The 15845-nt window shown below is 46.4% G+C and overlaps 5 protein-coding genes across 5 annotated transcripts; 2 read left to right on the top strand and 3 right to left on the bottom strand.

The window, feature by feature from the left end:
- Positions 1 to 258: 258 nt before the first annotated feature.
- EDB91DRAFT_1256748 (uncharacterized protein) lies at positions 259 to 1810 on the top strand (the record flags this gene model as incomplete). Its single annotated transcript, XM_041324224.1, has 6 exons — positions 259 to 384; positions 445 to 537; positions 590 to 681; positions 741 to 813; positions 884 to 916; positions 1562 to 1810. The coding sequence occupies 6 exons, from the start codon at positions 259 to 261 to the stop codon at positions 1808 to 1810; spliced, it is 666 nt and encodes a 221-aa protein (XP_041169102.1).
- Positions 1811 to 4894: 3084 nt separating this feature from the next.
- On the bottom strand, positions 4895 to 7297 carry EDB91DRAFT_1088633 (uncharacterized protein; the record flags this gene model as incomplete). Its single annotated transcript, XM_041316488.1, has 8 exons — positions 4895 to 4969; positions 5148 to 5172; positions 5275 to 5741; positions 5781 to 6214; positions 6267 to 6373; positions 6433 to 6561; positions 6622 to 6923; positions 7061 to 7297. 8 exons carry the CDS (start codon positions 7295 to 7297, stop codon positions 4895 to 4897), a joined length of 1776 nt encoding a protein of 591 aa, XP_041169101.1.
- A 252-nt stretch (positions 7298 to 7549) lies between these two features.
- EDB91DRAFT_1088632 (uncharacterized protein) lies at positions 7550 to 8308 on the bottom strand (the record flags this gene model as incomplete). Its single annotated transcript, XM_041316487.1, has 3 exons — positions 7550 to 7949; positions 8010 to 8174; positions 8229 to 8308. 3 exons carry the CDS (start codon positions 8306 to 8308, stop codon positions 7550 to 7552), a joined length of 645 nt encoding a protein of 214 aa, XP_041169100.1.
- A 523-nt stretch (positions 8309 to 8831) lies between these two features.
- Positions 8832 to 12022, top strand: EDB91DRAFT_1240356 (uncharacterized protein; the record flags this gene model as incomplete). Its single annotated transcript, XM_041322005.1, has 10 exons — positions 8832 to 9021; positions 9314 to 9486; positions 9533 to 9916; positions 9971 to 10164; positions 10213 to 10378; positions 10433 to 10581; positions 10631 to 10962; positions 11077 to 11262; positions 11310 to 11410; positions 11558 to 12022. The coding sequence occupies 10 exons, from the start codon at positions 8832 to 8834 to the stop codon at positions 12020 to 12022; spliced, it is 2340 nt and encodes a 779-aa protein (XP_041169099.1).
- A 2973-nt stretch (positions 12023 to 14995) lies between these two features.
- Positions 14996 to 15636, bottom strand: EDB91DRAFT_1088629 (uncharacterized protein; the record flags this gene model as incomplete). Its single annotated transcript, XM_041316486.1, has 2 exons — positions 14996 to 15087; positions 15180 to 15636. The coding sequence occupies 2 exons, from the start codon at positions 15634 to 15636 to the stop codon at positions 14996 to 14998; spliced, it is 549 nt and encodes a 182-aa protein (XP_041169098.1).
- Positions 15637 to 15845: the final 209 nt, after the last annotated feature.

Raw genomic sequence — 15845 nt, 5'->3', positions numbered from 1 at the left:
TTCCTTGCAAGCGAACACGAGGAATGTATGTAACTTCTTTTGCAATGGAAGTGCTAGAGCGATGTACCTGGCAGCTTTGTCACAATGGGGAATCATGAGGCAGTGAGTTACAGTAACAGCATGGTTCACCTGGATGGGTGCTCTGGACAGCAGAATGCTGAGCCTGCACGGACGCACATACAAAAGATGTTGCAATCGCAGGGTTGAAGACCAATTCACTCTCATTCCCTCATCACCAACAACAAATTGAATAGCATCATGCCAGTATCGGTGACAGTCCACGGTGCTCTTAGACATGTCGCGACCAACCGGATGTTAATGTCACTGGGCAATGTCACGGCAGCCGCACTTGACGATGATGACTTTCCCCCGCCAGATATGATGGTAGGCTTCTATTATATTGGAGAAATGAGCCGAGCCTGGTGCTGACAAGGATATCGATAGTGGAAGGTGACATGTACATATGTCCTCCCGGTTGCAATGGTGGCGGATCGGATCACCCAGGAGGGGGGTATTTTCCTCGGATGGGATGTTACTGTCAGTCTCTGCAAGATAAAGTGTTCTGATTCAAATCTCACCTATTTTCCAGAACCCCGGGAATCCGACGATGCTCGATGGTGGCAGCGAATTTGTTTGGCGGTGTGGCCAACTAGTACAAATTCTTGGAGGTCAACAGGTATCGTGCGTATCAGGTGGTCATTCAAACCTGTCTCAGACTGCTGATGTGGACATTATGATAGTTTGCAATTCACTTCCACTCCCCTCCCCGGCGTCAATGTTGATCGTTACTTGAGGGTCCAACAACAAGGTGGTGTAGGTCACATAGCCTTCATGTACCATAACTGTACTGACACATCATCATCATCATCATCATGCACCTCAGAATTTGTTGTCGAAGCGGCAATTGTACAGCCAGGTGAGGCGATTCCCCTCGATGGGCAGTGGGAGTGAGTGGTCTAGATGTGTTGGCGATTGTTGATAACTGAGAGATTAGCTAGGCTGTGTTCTACAAATGTGTACTTCTATACGTTACTGTTGAGATCCGAGGCAAAATTTTGTCCCGTGCGGAGAATCTGCCAGTAAGGGACGACAGTCTTGACTACTTACAACATGTTCGCCTCATCAAAGTTTAGTCTGTCCATGAATACATCCCACACAACCAGAGAGTACAAGAACATAATTAATTCTTGACAGTTACAGTTGTTTTCAATATTTATGAAAAGTGGGAACTTATCAGTCCCGCTCTCCACCACAACTCTCCAATGGACACCTTCGAACAAATTATTATTGCACTCGAAGACAGACTCGACAAGACTCGTAGCCAGTCTTTCTGTATCGATTGAGTTACTAACATCCCGATCTGATGTTTTGTATTCAGTAACTGCCAGTGCGTCCAGTAAGCAACATTGACAGTTCAAGTCCCTCCCACTCGACGAGTTCCACCGCAATGCCAACGCATACAACATACCCGTCAAAGGCCTCATCGATAAGGATATTAATGTCCTCATGAATTCCATCATTCCCTCCCACAATCATAGTTTTTTTTTGCTAACACTGACAGGCACCCTCCCCCCATCCTACTATCACACCCTTGCTCCCCAAGCACCATTCTGTGCGCCCCTGTGGACTCTTTAGCACCTGTGCACTGCCTCCGACTCAGCAACACACTTCCGCACCACCGCCTGAGTTTCACCGCCCTGGCCTTGACCCTCAGCCAACATCATACAGAATGCATACCCCCAAGTCCCAAAGACAGCGCCAGACCCCTCCTATGCAGTTCCCGCCCCCTCCACCTCAATCACAGCCATGATTCAGGACAGCCTCACAGCCACAACTGCCGCCTCGATCAGCACCTCCCTCCACTCCACACCCATCTCCAGCATATACCACTTGCCCGCCTCCAGGTCCATTAACTTCACCCCTCTCGCCACCTCAGCCCTCCACACCTCAACCCCTGCCCCCCTCCTTGCAATGTCCCTCTTGCGTTTACTAATTCACGCGCTGAAGCAAAACCGACATACTTGAGAAAGGAGAACTCATGGCGCACGTTAGTACTTGGCTGGAGGAGGAGAGAGCGGCATCATATGAAAGAGATAGGATAGAGGGGGGGGGGGGGGGGGGGCAAGAAGAATGGAAATGGAAGGATAGAGAGAGGGAGGCGGGAAGGTTAGCCATGGAGGCCGAGCAAGAAGACACCCACATGCATCATGATGCATGTGCATGGCCCAGAAAACCCTGCCCAGAAGGTTGAGATGCACCATGAGTCTCGTCAATATATTTTGCCGTCTTCGTCATCACCTCAGCCCCATTCTTCTCCCAAAACGACATTCATGGAGTGTTTGGGTCTATGTGTGATATGCCAGGATCTGGAGGCAAATATTGCGATCGTAGATTGTGGGCGAGTATCGATTCGCTTGATCTTGCAGACAGACTGATACCCCATCCGACCTATCTGAGAGACTCTTTGTTTTGGAGTGGCCCTGCAGTTCTTAACATCGACTTGTGCCACCTTCCACTATCAATATCACCTGTCAGCACCAGCAAGCGTGGCCACAACAATCTTACTGTTCTCTGACGTTAACATGCACGAGTTTCTTGTACTTGACATGTGTAAGCACACCCTCAACCATGAACGACATGAAGCTATTCGGCAAGATAGAAGAAAATGAAAATGACACCTGAGACGCAGCCAAATAAGAGTCCGCGACAGATGCTGCTCAAATTGGGGGACATACTTGAAATCAATACATTCATAAATATGTCTCGGGATATGCATCGCATCTACCCATAGAACTTTTCTGACCGTGTCTCAGGTGTGAGTGATCTTCAAACCTGCGATTACAACATTATTCTCATGTGCGTCCTGTGCAGGCTCGGCAACTCTGCTCAATTATGTGTGCCGGTGAGCCCCACACGCACCCCTGGATATTAATCATGTAAGTAATTTGATATTTCAATCCAGATGAGCTCATAGGGCCCTAGTATCTCAACACCATCTGTAACACCGCAGATAGTACTTAGAGGCCTGATTGGCAAATGAGGTTCCTGACATGGACTCAGCAATCTGATTATTTTGCCGTCCTGCAATGTTGTACTTCTGGTTTGTAAGAACATCCTCGGTCTCAATTCATTGTCGGTGAGATAGGAGGGAACAAGAGTGAGTTGGTCTTCGAACCTGAAATTGTAACATTGTTCATATGTGCATCTTGTGCAGACTCGGCAGAATTCTGCTGTCCCGAGCACCCCTGAATTATGTAAATCATACAATCCAGGTGAGCTTAGTGAAAGTCTAACTCATCACCTCGTGATCAGCCATTGTAACCAAGTTGGTAAATAAGAACATCACCACTGACACTTCCATTCCAAAGAAGTTGCATACATCCCTCGTGTTCACTTGCGAGGCAAGAGGCATTGTATGGATCAGTGATGTCTCGGCAGTGACTATACTATGGCACTTCCATTGCAAAAGGGGTCACAAAAATACCTTGATTATTCGTCAATTTCGGTGACTTGTAAGGAATGTTTCTCTATGCAGAACAAGAGGAAGATAATACCAAAGACCAGTCATTTTTTTCTTGGCGGCAACTACCAATAGGGTCTGTTACGCTGGCACTTCCATTGCAAATGAAATCTAGACGACGTGGCATAAGAGCATTTTGATAAAGGTCAGTCTTTTTTTATGGCGGCAACTACTGCGCACTGGCACTTTCATTGCAAGAAATATTTTGTTTGTGAGGAATGATTCCACACAAGAGGATTTGTTCTGTCAGTTGGCTCAACATGTTCCAGTTGAAATCTACCAACTCATCTCAGGGTTCATATCAAACCTGGCCCGGCCATCGTCCATAAGACAGACTCCCTGTAGTCTCCCCTAGCTGTGCCTACGTATTTGAAGTTCAACGATCAATGTATACCTTTGTAGATGATTCCTGTAGATGATTCATTCGCACTCGATTCCCCATCTGGTTGATTTTCTGATATGTGGTGCTGATGCTGATGCTGATCTGTTCGTAATTCTATCTTCTTCGAGAATGGACCACCAGGAATTGTTTCAGACCACCAGGCTAGATATGGCACTCGCATTATCTTTGCTTGTGAGACCACCTGCTGTAACAACTTACAATCTTCACTCTCAGTTTGGATCTTGTTTTTGAATTGTTGTTTATCGTCCACTGGGGCTGGGCCCTACGTATCAGTTTGGATGTAATGAAATGTTCAGGCGGGGGGTGTGATACTTCACCACAATCCGTCAACTTCACCTCATCAATGCTGCTCATTTTGAGCATGCACAAACAAATACAATTGTAACCTGTATGTATTCCTGTCATGATGTCTGTCTTACTGAAGTGTGGCATCGTCATCATCGACCCCGTCGACAGGAAGAATGCTGAGTACATAGATCAATCCTCGGGCATAATCTGCAAAGGATACTCTAGATCTGAAGCTAGTGGGTCGAATAAATTCAAGTTGAAGCTTGAACGTTAACACTTACTACAAGGGGGCTGATTGACATTATGAAAGTGTCCACTCCAGTGTCTTAATCACCATTGAGAAATCTATAAAGACCCTCTCATACTGTATGATAATGTAACTTCTTTCAGGCTATAGTGTCATATTTATGCATAAAGATGGCTATTAAGGGACGTTATGGTTATGTATGGTTGATGCTTACCCTCGACCGCTACTGCCTTTATGCATGACAGGTCCCGTTATGCATGACAGGTCCCGTTATGCATAATGGTGTCGAGATGCTTTGGTAGCTCGTTTTGGTTGTTCTGATCAGGTCCCGTTATGCATAACGGTGTCGAGATGCTTCGGTAGCTCGTTTTGGGTCATTTCTGATCGTTGATCTTGCTTCTTGATCAACAAATCTGGCCTCATTTGGATGAAATATCTAGGCCTGTTCCTTCCCTCTGGACTTCCGCTCCTTCTGGCTCTTCTGCGGCCAAATTTGTCCCTTGGCTGGTTCCTAGTGGTTCAAACCATCACGTGCCTTCTACTTGCCCAGATTTTCCTAAGTCCATCGTGTGATTTTCCTAAGTCCGTCGTGTGATTGTCCTAAGTCCGTCGTGTTTACAACATCAAGTCTATGATTTCAGAGTATGATCAAGATTGTGATTCATCATGCAGAGTGTCTCAATATATACATGATTTTGTACTAAGTGAATGCTACTACAAGTACAAGTAATGTATGGACTAGTCAATAAATCAATTTACTTCAACCTCCTGCTCAAAAGACATGAGATGAGCAAAGAGTGGAAAAGAAACACATACTTCTTTGGTGGTCCACTTGCAATGGAATGTCTGGCAGCAGGCCTCACTCGCTTCATATTTTGGCCAATGTTGTTGGCCTGTACAAGTTGTGTTGTCTCCATGCGGACACGCCCAGTCTTCCTGACTGCTGGAGGAACCGCCACGTCAGTGACAATTGTTGGAGCGAGTGTTTGAGGAGCTGCCATTGGAGCGAGCGTTTGGGGAGCTGCCACATCAGCAACAATTGTTGCACCGACCGTCGGAGGAGCGTCAGCAACAATTGCGTCCACAGATTCCGAGTCCGTGCCTAACGGAGGCTGAGGGTCATTGGAGGCTTCAGTGATTGCGTCTTCACCGGCTGAAGATGCAAGGGCAAGGTCCGCAGTAGCTGCAGCTGCATTGCCCCCAGATTCTGTGCCCAATGGTTGTGGGACATCCAAAAAGGCGCCGGCTGGAGCAGAAATCGGAGGGAAGTTGAATTTGGGAGCCTCAGAGGCGATGAAAGGCGGCAGAGAAGGCTGACTTACATCAGATGGAGCTGTCTGGTCAAGAAAGCTGTCGAGTATATCACGAGATCGAACGTGAGGAGGAGAAGTGTAGTTTTGTGAATCACGTGCACCGCGATTCCATGAGGAGATTGGCGAAGAGGATGGTGAGTTGAGGTATGGCATAAGAGAGGTCGAAGATGAGGGTGGAACATTCAAGTTATCGTCGTACATATCGAAGGTCGGTAACTCCATGTAACCGCTGCTTCCACTGGCACACAAACTAGCGAAGTCAGGAGTATCAAAAGAGAGTAGCAAAGATGCAATCGGGGCAGATGCAGGGGGTAACGGCGCATGACTGAATACCTGCATCCCAGGCTCAGGGACTCCTTGCTCAGCTCCAAGCACCAATGTATCTTGTTGAGAGGGCGTTGGGGGGACATAGCTGAGTGCCCGTGTCTTCCTCATATGTTCCGCTTATTTATTAATCAGTATGCAGTATGAATGGCCAAGGGAAGCGAAGCTTACGGAAAAGACACGAGACAAACGCAGTGAACGGCTTAAGGTGTCTTTCATTGAACTCGGGAGTCGCTTGCATCCAGTTTTGACCCTGCTCATTCACTCCAGTATGGTAACTTTAAAAAAAAGAAATTTATTAGCAGACATTTGACACAGCGGTGTGATTCAAACTCACCTGATGACATTGATGTCACCATTGTAGCGAGGGTCAGGTCCTGCACCCATAATTGACCAGTGGAACCCTGTCATCTCGTGAATTGCTTGCAGGAAATGCGCGATAGGACCTGGGCACTCCTCAAGTGCCCTGCAAAATCAACAATCAGTAAGTCAAATTTGCAATCACTATCAAATAACAGCTACTTACTTTGCGAGCTCTGTGTTTGTCCTTTCTTCTGGGGCACGCTTCTGCTTAAGCACCTCACTTGCTTTCGCATCACGTTCTGCTTGCACTGTGGCGATGCAAGATGCCTGAACATCAGGACTGGCAGCTGTGTAAGCTTCTTGAGCTAATTTCCTCATGGCGTTAAGCTTTTCTCCTTTAGTGACGATACTACCGGAATCAATAGCATTTCGCAGCTTGATGTGAACATCAGCACCGTGGCTTGATTTGGCAAATATCTCTGCCACTGTGTGAACTTGAGTTCCCTTCGCCCTGTTTCCGAGCATCTTATGGATTGATTTCATCATCGCGTTGACTGATGCACGACCACCCCTTTGTGATCAGTAGTTAAACCATGTCCTAAGTTGCTGTGTGGTGGGTGATCATTTGTGAATTTTAGTCCAAGACTCTGAATTATGCCTACCTGATGCCTTTTTTTGACCGCGATCCCTAACAATTCATTCTGCTCTTCTGTTAAGGATTCATGGTCTGGAACACCAGGGTACATGATGCTGATTTCGGGCCATTTTTCAAACCAGGTGCGATAAACCTCAGTCCAGAAGGCTGCCAAGGTTGCTTCGAGCTGTGCCTTAAGGAAATCATTGTACAATCCCTGCAGAAATTCCTTTTGTTCGGCTGTCACCCATTCTGTCCCTGCCATCTAGCTGCATTGTCTCGTAAGTAACATTAATAGAACAAAATGACACACAGCTTACGGGTTGATTTTTTGAAAATGTTGGTGTACGTGAGATTTCAACCAGTTCTAAGCTTAAGGTTCGCCGCGCTAACCACACAAATAACTTCTTGACATTTATAGACCAATCATCTCCCAGTACTTGGGTTCAGCGCGTGAACAAACAGCAAACTGTATTCTGCATTACAAGTATGAACCGATTGAATGAAATACATAAATTTAGATATGGATGCCCTTCTGGTACATCAACTCTCCCATTGAGTGGGCAATTGTCAACTTGGAAACCCCTTCAATGTTCAAAAAATACTGAATGTCCTCCAGATAACCAAGCACAGTGTTTAAGTAACGCGAGACTGATTCAGCGGCGCGAGACTGAGCTGACACTCCATAGAAATTCATGATCTGGTCCTGCGCAGGAATTGCATGGCGGAGTAAGACTTCAACCTTAAGTTTTGGACTGTCGACAATTGAGGTGTCACCCTTGCCATTCCCATCATCCGGAAGGCTTTTGACATATTGAAGGACGACACCCTCCATAAATGCGCAGGGTTCTGGGACTAATGCCAGCATCTCATCCTTGATGTTTTTGATAGCAATGAGGGACACTTGGAGATCAAATCTGTGGGTCATTAATTATGTTTCATTTCGTCTATTTATAAAATATGATGTCGACACATACAGTTGGTCATTCTCGTTCTCATCATCGTCTGCCTCCGTCTCGGATGTAGTAGCATCTTCTTCATAATCCAAGGCCTCGGCAAGAGCTTTTTGAAGTTCCAATATCTCCTGTGATGGCTTGCTGATGCGAAGCTCTCGCTGCCTTTGAAGTATACTGTCCCTGTTTCTTTAATTTACTTGGTCAGGAACTAGTGAGGCCGTAAAATGTATAATAACTTACTTTGCATAGTGATGCCGGCGTCTTTCACGAGATGCCTCTAGTTTGGCCTGATCTGTCTTGTAAATGGGAGGACATGCCATGATGGTGTTGGTTGGGAGGTTGGGGATGTTTTGGTTGAAAAGAAGTACAGATTGCTTTTGGAGTGTGGTCGGACGATAACTCGTGCATTCATAGCTACTACAAGAATGTTAAGTCCCTTCATGCAAGGGTCTTAGTTGGTATTTATATAGAATGTATCAACTTCGCAAACATGGTCTCATTGTATTACTGCTGGATGATTCAATGTACTAGTAGCTTGAATTCTCTTTCAATGAAATTGATCTTGATCAGACGAAAACCCACTTCAGTTAGATGAAAACCCACTTCTGTGGTCGGACAAAAATGAGCGTACAAAGTAGACTAGATATGATGGCATCCTGCAAATTTAAAACTAAATAGATACAGTCTCGCTCTCTAAGAATATTTAATAATCAGGACTCGCCTTCATGCACATGAACCACAATGAAATAATTTGACATGGGGCGGGCGTACTAGTGCAGTACAGATTAGTGCACGTGACCTCATGTGCTTGATCGGTACACTTCAACCAACCAACAACTAACCATGGGCAAAAGCCAGCGGCAAAAGGAGCTGGCAAAGCTGCAAAAAAAATGGTATAATTATACTCAGGAGTATCACACTAGGCAGCAGGCTGGACGTCAACATGCTGCAGATGCACGATTGGCCGAGGAAACAGGCGACAACCAAATTCTTCGCCATAAACATCAATCATATACCATCAGAGGACCTAGTCGTCTGTCTACCTCAACAGCATATATCAGCAGTGCACCCATACCCTCTCAAGTGACTTCAAATATAATGGACTCCAGGTCAAGTGATTTCTTTTTTGATTTCAATGACAACGAGGACATCGCATACGCGATCTACAATGAACACATGGCCGAAACGATGACAGAGCCCAAAAAGCGCGGGCGCACTGCTGCAGTATGTATTTACATTGATTATATTTGCTGACTTACCGACACGGCTTATTCAGGATAATCCTATTGGGCTCTGGCTCAAGGAATGCGAAGCTTACCTCCTAGAACTTCTCCGGTTGGAAGGCCATGGCGACTACATGTTCACTGAAGTCTGTCCGGGCAGCAGTGAATGCAATGGTTGCCCTGAGTATCGGTGTCGGGATTGTTTTGGCACAGCTCTCTATTGCAAGGACTGCACAGTTTCAAGGCACCGAGAAAGTCCGCTACACAGAATCCAGGTTAGTCATTTATGTGATTGATTGTGTATTATATACTGATGACCAGGTAATTATGAAGCACTGGGATGACAGGCATTTTAAATGCACTAGCCTGAAAGACCTCGGTCTCCAGATACAACTCGGCCATCCAGTTTGGGGGAGATGTTGCAACCCATCGCCAGCGTTTCACGACGATTTTGTCGTTCTGGATGTGAACGGTGTTCACCCGGTTGCTATTGACTTCTGCGCCTGTAAAACTGCTCAGTCTTCTACCACCCAGCTTCTCCACGCCCGTTGGTTCCCAGCGACAACTATAGACCCCAGAACTGCCGCCACTTTCCGCCTACTTCACCATTTTCACATTCTCACTTTCAAATCGAAGGCATCTGCCTTTGAAGTCTGGCAGACGCTCTCCAGGCTTACGGATAATACAGGTCTCAGTGCTCCGAAGGTAAGCAAACGATTCCCTCAAGTATAGATTGCCTTGCTCATGATCGATGGACAGGATCGCTATGAAGCGTTATTGAGAATGGTTAGAGAGTGGCGAAATTTGACGCTTCTCAAGCGGTTTTGGCGAGGACATGACCCTGCAGGTGTTGGTGCCACCCTGGAAGGATCTTGCACAGTCATTTGTCCAGCATGTCCTCAAGCCAGTAAAAACTTACCGCAGGGTTGGGAAGACGCCCCTCCAGAAGTTCGGTGAGTGAATTACCTTGTGATGTGTCTTACTTACCAACATTTGTACAGATGGCACTATGGACTTTTCCTCACAATCGATGCGAACTTCCGTTTAGCGCGGAAGAACGTGTCCTCAGACAGCGTTGACCCCAGTCTTAGCAAGGGGTGGGCATATTTTGTCAAGGAAGATGGATACAAAGCATTCCTTCAGGATGTTAGCAAGGAGCCACAAGAGGTACGTGCTCCACGCTCTCAATTTTCAGACTTAATCACTAACCTCTTTAATTAGAAAAGCACTTGTGTAAGCCACAGCACTGTCAATCTAGCAGAAACCAAGAATTCCCATGGCCTCACAGCAACAGGAGCCGGGACTGTTGACTGCGCACGTCACAACTTCAAACAGCCATGCGCTGTTGGCAATCTTCAGAAAGGAGAGAAGTACGTATTTATTTTTGTAATTGCTTCTCGTCTCTCATAAGACCATCAGATATATTAACATGGATTTCTTATTCTTCTCGACGATGCAGCATGCCAAGGACCTTGTTACCTTGAATGTCTCATACGACATAGCCTGTCAATGGAGCAAACATCTGTGGGAACGCATGGCTCGGTACCCCAATTGGATGCATGTCGAACATGGCGGCAAAATCACGACATTTCTGGTTCCAAAGTTTCACTTGCCCGCTCATATTTTTTCATGTCAAATCACCTACTCACACAATCTGGTTAAAGGCATGGGCCGTACTGACGGTGAAGCTCTGGAGCGCGGGTGGGCAAACATTAACCCTGTTGCTACCTCCACACGCGAAATGGGCCTGGGTTCTTGACACGACACACTCGACGATCATTTTGGCGACTTCAACTGGAAGAAGGTGACCAATCTTGGTAAGTTCGCATTTGTATTACTTCAGACACTGGCTAATCAACTACTAGGTACCAGTCTATTACGAAAACTAAAGGCTGCTATACCAGAACATTACCAACATCAGCGGGACTTCGATGAATTCAATGAGACACTCATTACTGAACGTCCGGAAGAGGTAGGAAGATGGAAACAGGGAGTCAAGGAATGGGAAGCAGACATGTCAGCAACAAACCCTTTCAGCCCAATGACAGCAAGTAAGTTGTCCATAGTATCTACACATAAACCTCTACTGATTCTTTAGACGTGACACAGGCATCAGTCAGGTTGACCCTCTCTCAGGAAGAGAGTGAGGAGCTCGAGTGCGGCATCAACAATTCCCTCCACAATGAAATATCGCCAGCCGTCCTTATCTCATCCGGCATTGGCATTGAAGACGAACAGTAAGATTTTTAAATTCACCCACCTTGGTCAATCATTAACAAACCACTCCCCAGACGTCGACTTCTACGAGACCTTCTAGTGCTTCGTGACCATGCGACTGATCTTCAGTGTTTGAAGCTGCAAGATTGCATGAATGTACTGCAGCGCAAGGTTGATCAGTGGTGTCAAGTTCAGGTTCTGTACATGCCCTCTGTGGCCCCCATCAGAGCTGCCCAAAGTACCGACATGTCAATCAAGGAGAAGGCACATCAAATCAGGTTATTCCTCCCTTCTCAGCTCAAGGAGCACACACCAGATGCTATCTGTGACAAACGACTTTGCCGGTTCGAATGGGAACTGCGCTGTGCGCAAGCGTTCGATGCATTGAACGACCTCCGCCAGCATCTCCTTCTTCGTACCCACCTGTATAAATTCAAGAATGTCAATATCTGGGGTCAGCGAGCCAACACATGCGCCGCTACCGTGTTAGGAAAGGTCGAGCGCAATGTCACAGAGGCTGGTGAAAGGTACCGTCGTGCGCGAACCGCATTAAACTACCTATGTGGAACACTTGCAGAGGATGGCTGGCAGTAGTGATGGACGGGTCCGGTTTGGTCCAGTTCTCTGGCAAATTCTGGGAACCAAGAACTGAACCTATGGTTCGGTTCTCCCAAAAAACAGAACCATGGACCAGACCATCGGTTCAGTCCAATAACGGTCCAGTTCCAGTTCATCAAGGGTCCAAACCCTGAACCGGACCATTGAAATAGCACAAAATAGTAGCTACACAACAAAGAGAAAATAAAACTACTCGCTATCTTCATCTGCATCATCATGGAGGGCAGCAATCAGTGCATCCAAGTGCTGCTCGGCATCACTGGCAGCGGAGATGTGACCATTTCGGTACGCACTCTTCAACAACTGCAAGCTCTCAAAAATGTCTGATTTGAGATGGTTCCGTCGCTTGGTTCCCGTCAATCCGCCACTTGAAAAGGCACGTTCCAAGGGTGTAGAAGAGCCTTGTATGGGCAAGTAGTCCCTGGCCATGCGTGAAAGAGTCGGGTACTGCGATTGGTGGTGCTGTACAAATCTTCGTTAGTCAACTCGTATGCTTGTGATAGCATAAAAACTCACCCCCCACCAACCTACAACATCATCAGTCTGCTTGAGAGGACTTCCAAGATAAGCCGTAAGTTCAGCGCAAGGGTTCAGCTTGGTGCGATCTGATGCGAGATGTGCTTGCACAGCTGCAAGCACCCATGAACGGCCATACTGACCATGCGAGTCAGATGTCCCTTGTTCGTTGTCGGCCTCTACAGCAACAGAGATCGGGGCCACATAGTACTCATCGAACTATGGATACACTAATCAGCCTGTGACGACCACACAAGGAAAAAAAATTTACCACTTGTTTGAGCCTATTGAGGCCAACATCGAATGACTCCTTGTCCCACTGATGTTCGGCATATGCAATCTTGACATTGGGGTCGAGTGCTTCAAAGCCGGTAACTCATCAGTATCATCATAAGTGAAGAAGTAAGAACATACCAAGGCAAATAAAATATACGTTGGTATCCTTCGTTTTGTCATACCACTTTGCAACATTTTCCAAAGCCTTTTGAATGGCGTCACTGACTTTGGAAAATCGCGGGAGCTTGGCCATGTTTTCCCACGACTTTTGTAAAAATTCAAGGACAGGAATCGTCCGCCAAACAGAAGGGTCGTGTGAGCTAGAAAATGTTTGTGTAGCACTTGCTGGTTCCTACCATTGTTGTCAGTGTATGAAGAATATAAAAAAATGTAGCTAGTCGTAATGACAAACCTGTAGAACCTCGTGCATTAACCTTAGCTTTTCCCAGTCCCTTCTGTCGAGTCGAAAATCTGCATAGGACTTCCCTTTGAGGTTCGGAACATCTTCGCTGTCGTCAGCAAGCTCAACAAACAGATTAACGCCCTAGTGAGATACCATAATTAGCTTTAAGTTTTAAAACATAGTATACGAGAGAGACGTACCTTCTGAAGCAACAGCATGCGTGAGATGAAGCTATGCATTGAAGCCCAGCGTGTCCGCACCCACTGCATCAGCTCGAGGGTAGGAACATCTGCCTGCTTACACAATTGAGTAAAAAAAGCGCGAGCCTGTGGTGATGCACGAATCTGTAATATGTATTAGTCAGTAGAAACGAGGGCTGCAAGATAGCATACCTGCTTCACCAGTGCTAGCGCTTTTCCGATTGTGTCCCCAATTCCAAATTCCTCGTCATCATCATCATCCTCCTCCTGGTCACCCTCGACATCAACATCCTCCAAGTCGGCCTCTAAAGCATCGAGATCGACATCTTTACCGTCCAGCTGAGCGCATTTGAATGCTGCCTTTATCTTTTTGAGAAGCTTGCGAGCTGATGTCGGCGAGACAGTGGTGACAAAACATCCAGCAGCAAGGTTAATGGTATGTTCCATACATCTGTTCGAACAGTGAGATGTGCAAGCATATAGATGCGAAAACGGTGATCATACCTGACATGACCTTGAACAGGATCCCACATCTTCGCACCAGCATCCTTATCAGCGTTGATGATATCTGCAAAGGTGGCAAGGCACGTGTCGTTGCGCGATGCATTATCACAGGTAAACCAACCAACCTGGTTGTTATTTAGTATTACATAGATTAAAAACAAATGAAAACTTACTTTTGGACGAAGACCGTACCAGTCCACTGTGCGCACAAGTAAAGTAGCCATGTTTGCTCCAGTATGATGTCCTTTGATGGGCGAAAAGGCCAGCTGCTCAGTTCGAAGTTTCCAGTCGTTAGGTTTATCTGGTTGCGCATGGATGTAATGACCGGTAACAGACAAAAATGGATCACCGGGGTCAGATGTCCAAGCGTCGAATGTGAACGAAACTTTTCCAGGTATGTCCTGCAGCGAGTACACTTTAAGATGGTAGATATCACAAAGAGAAAAGAAAAACACCCACCTTGAGAATGTCCTGCAGACATGCTTCAGTAGCCACTGCTTTCTTCATGATTTCCTGGCGAACGGCCTTACGGTGTGGAATGTTGTTGTCGGACAAAGATGGTCGGATGTAAGTTAGTAGGCGACGGAATGGGCCTTTTTCCACGAGTTGGAATGCCTTGTCCTCGCACACAATCAACTCCACAACATAGTCAAGAAGGCCGCTGGTTGTAAATGCAGGTGCGCATGGCTGATGGATTATGATCCCATCAAGACTTTGTTGACTGAAATGTAAGTTAATGAAGTCAAATGTCAGTACGGGATCAAATATACCTGTCGAGGGTTTCAGTTGTATCAGACTTTGGACATGCCCTTTTGTTCAAGGGAATGTCTAATTTCTTGCAATGTTCTTGATAAACCTTGATATGGTCGGGATGCCTGTATTCTGTCGTCAGCGTGAACACATCAATCACTGATGCAGAAAACTTGCCTTGAGATATGAGTACAGAGGGTTGACATGCTACCCTTGAAGAAGCATTGTCTAGCGGCAACACCGTTCTTTCTAGCGAACACAGTTTTAGTTTTAGGCATATTTCAAATAAAAATTGGAGGCCTACTGACAGACTGTGCACACGTGTCCTGACTCGACAAGCCCAGTATGTGGGTCTACGTAATCGTCTTTCTTGATGAAGATGGTACGAACATCTGCAGTTCGTTCAGCCTTAGGACGGCAAGTCGAACCCTAGTTTGTACATGAGAAAAATGTGGATGAAAGTAATGCTAGTGACTCGCCTTACAGTCTGCATCTCCCATAGCTTTTGTTGATGCATATGCACGCTCCACGTCATCCTCAGCTTCGGTGTCACCACCTACTGCATCAAGATCAGTACCACCAATATCTACATCACTGTCGGATTCACCATCATGACTGGAGGTGGTAGGGCTTGCAATAATCTTGCGTGCGACCCGTCGTCTGGTAAGATCGTCGGCAGCTTTTCGTTTACCTTGGGCAGTACTGGATGATGCAATGTTGTCGGGATCAAGTATCCTCATTGAAGGGCGAGGTGCTCGAGTAGAACGACGGGCACCAGCTATGACGGCTGCAGGGGGAGCAGCACCAGCAAAGAATGGGTGCAGCAGAGACTTGATTGTAGATGAGGAGGGGATAGGCTGATCGTCGTCCGCATCGTTGTACCATACGATTTCGGACGCATCTTTCAGCTTGCCGTTTGGGCCAACAGTGCTGTCAGACATCATGAGATGTGTTCAGTCAATGAGAAGTCACTTTGCCAGCTAATATACCTTGTATCTCGTCGAATATGGAAATGGAGGTGATGGGTTCAAGATATCATTCAATGATAGGTCAGGAAATGTCTGTATAATCACAACAAATTACATGAGTCGCCAATTGAGAATCGAACATACTAACTTGATGGAGTGATTCTGAAACATTGTGTTGTCAA

This window comes from Suillus paluster (genome assembly GCF_016628075.1).
Source record: "Suillus paluster strain FC165 chromosome Unknown EDB91scaffold_214, whole genome shotgun sequence".
Lineage (NCBI taxonomy): Eukaryota > Fungi > Basidiomycota > Agaricomycetes > Boletales > Suillaceae > Suillus > Suillus paluster.
The sequence above is the reverse complement of the archived record's forward strand: the minus strand, read 5'-3'. Positions and strand labels throughout refer to the sequence as shown.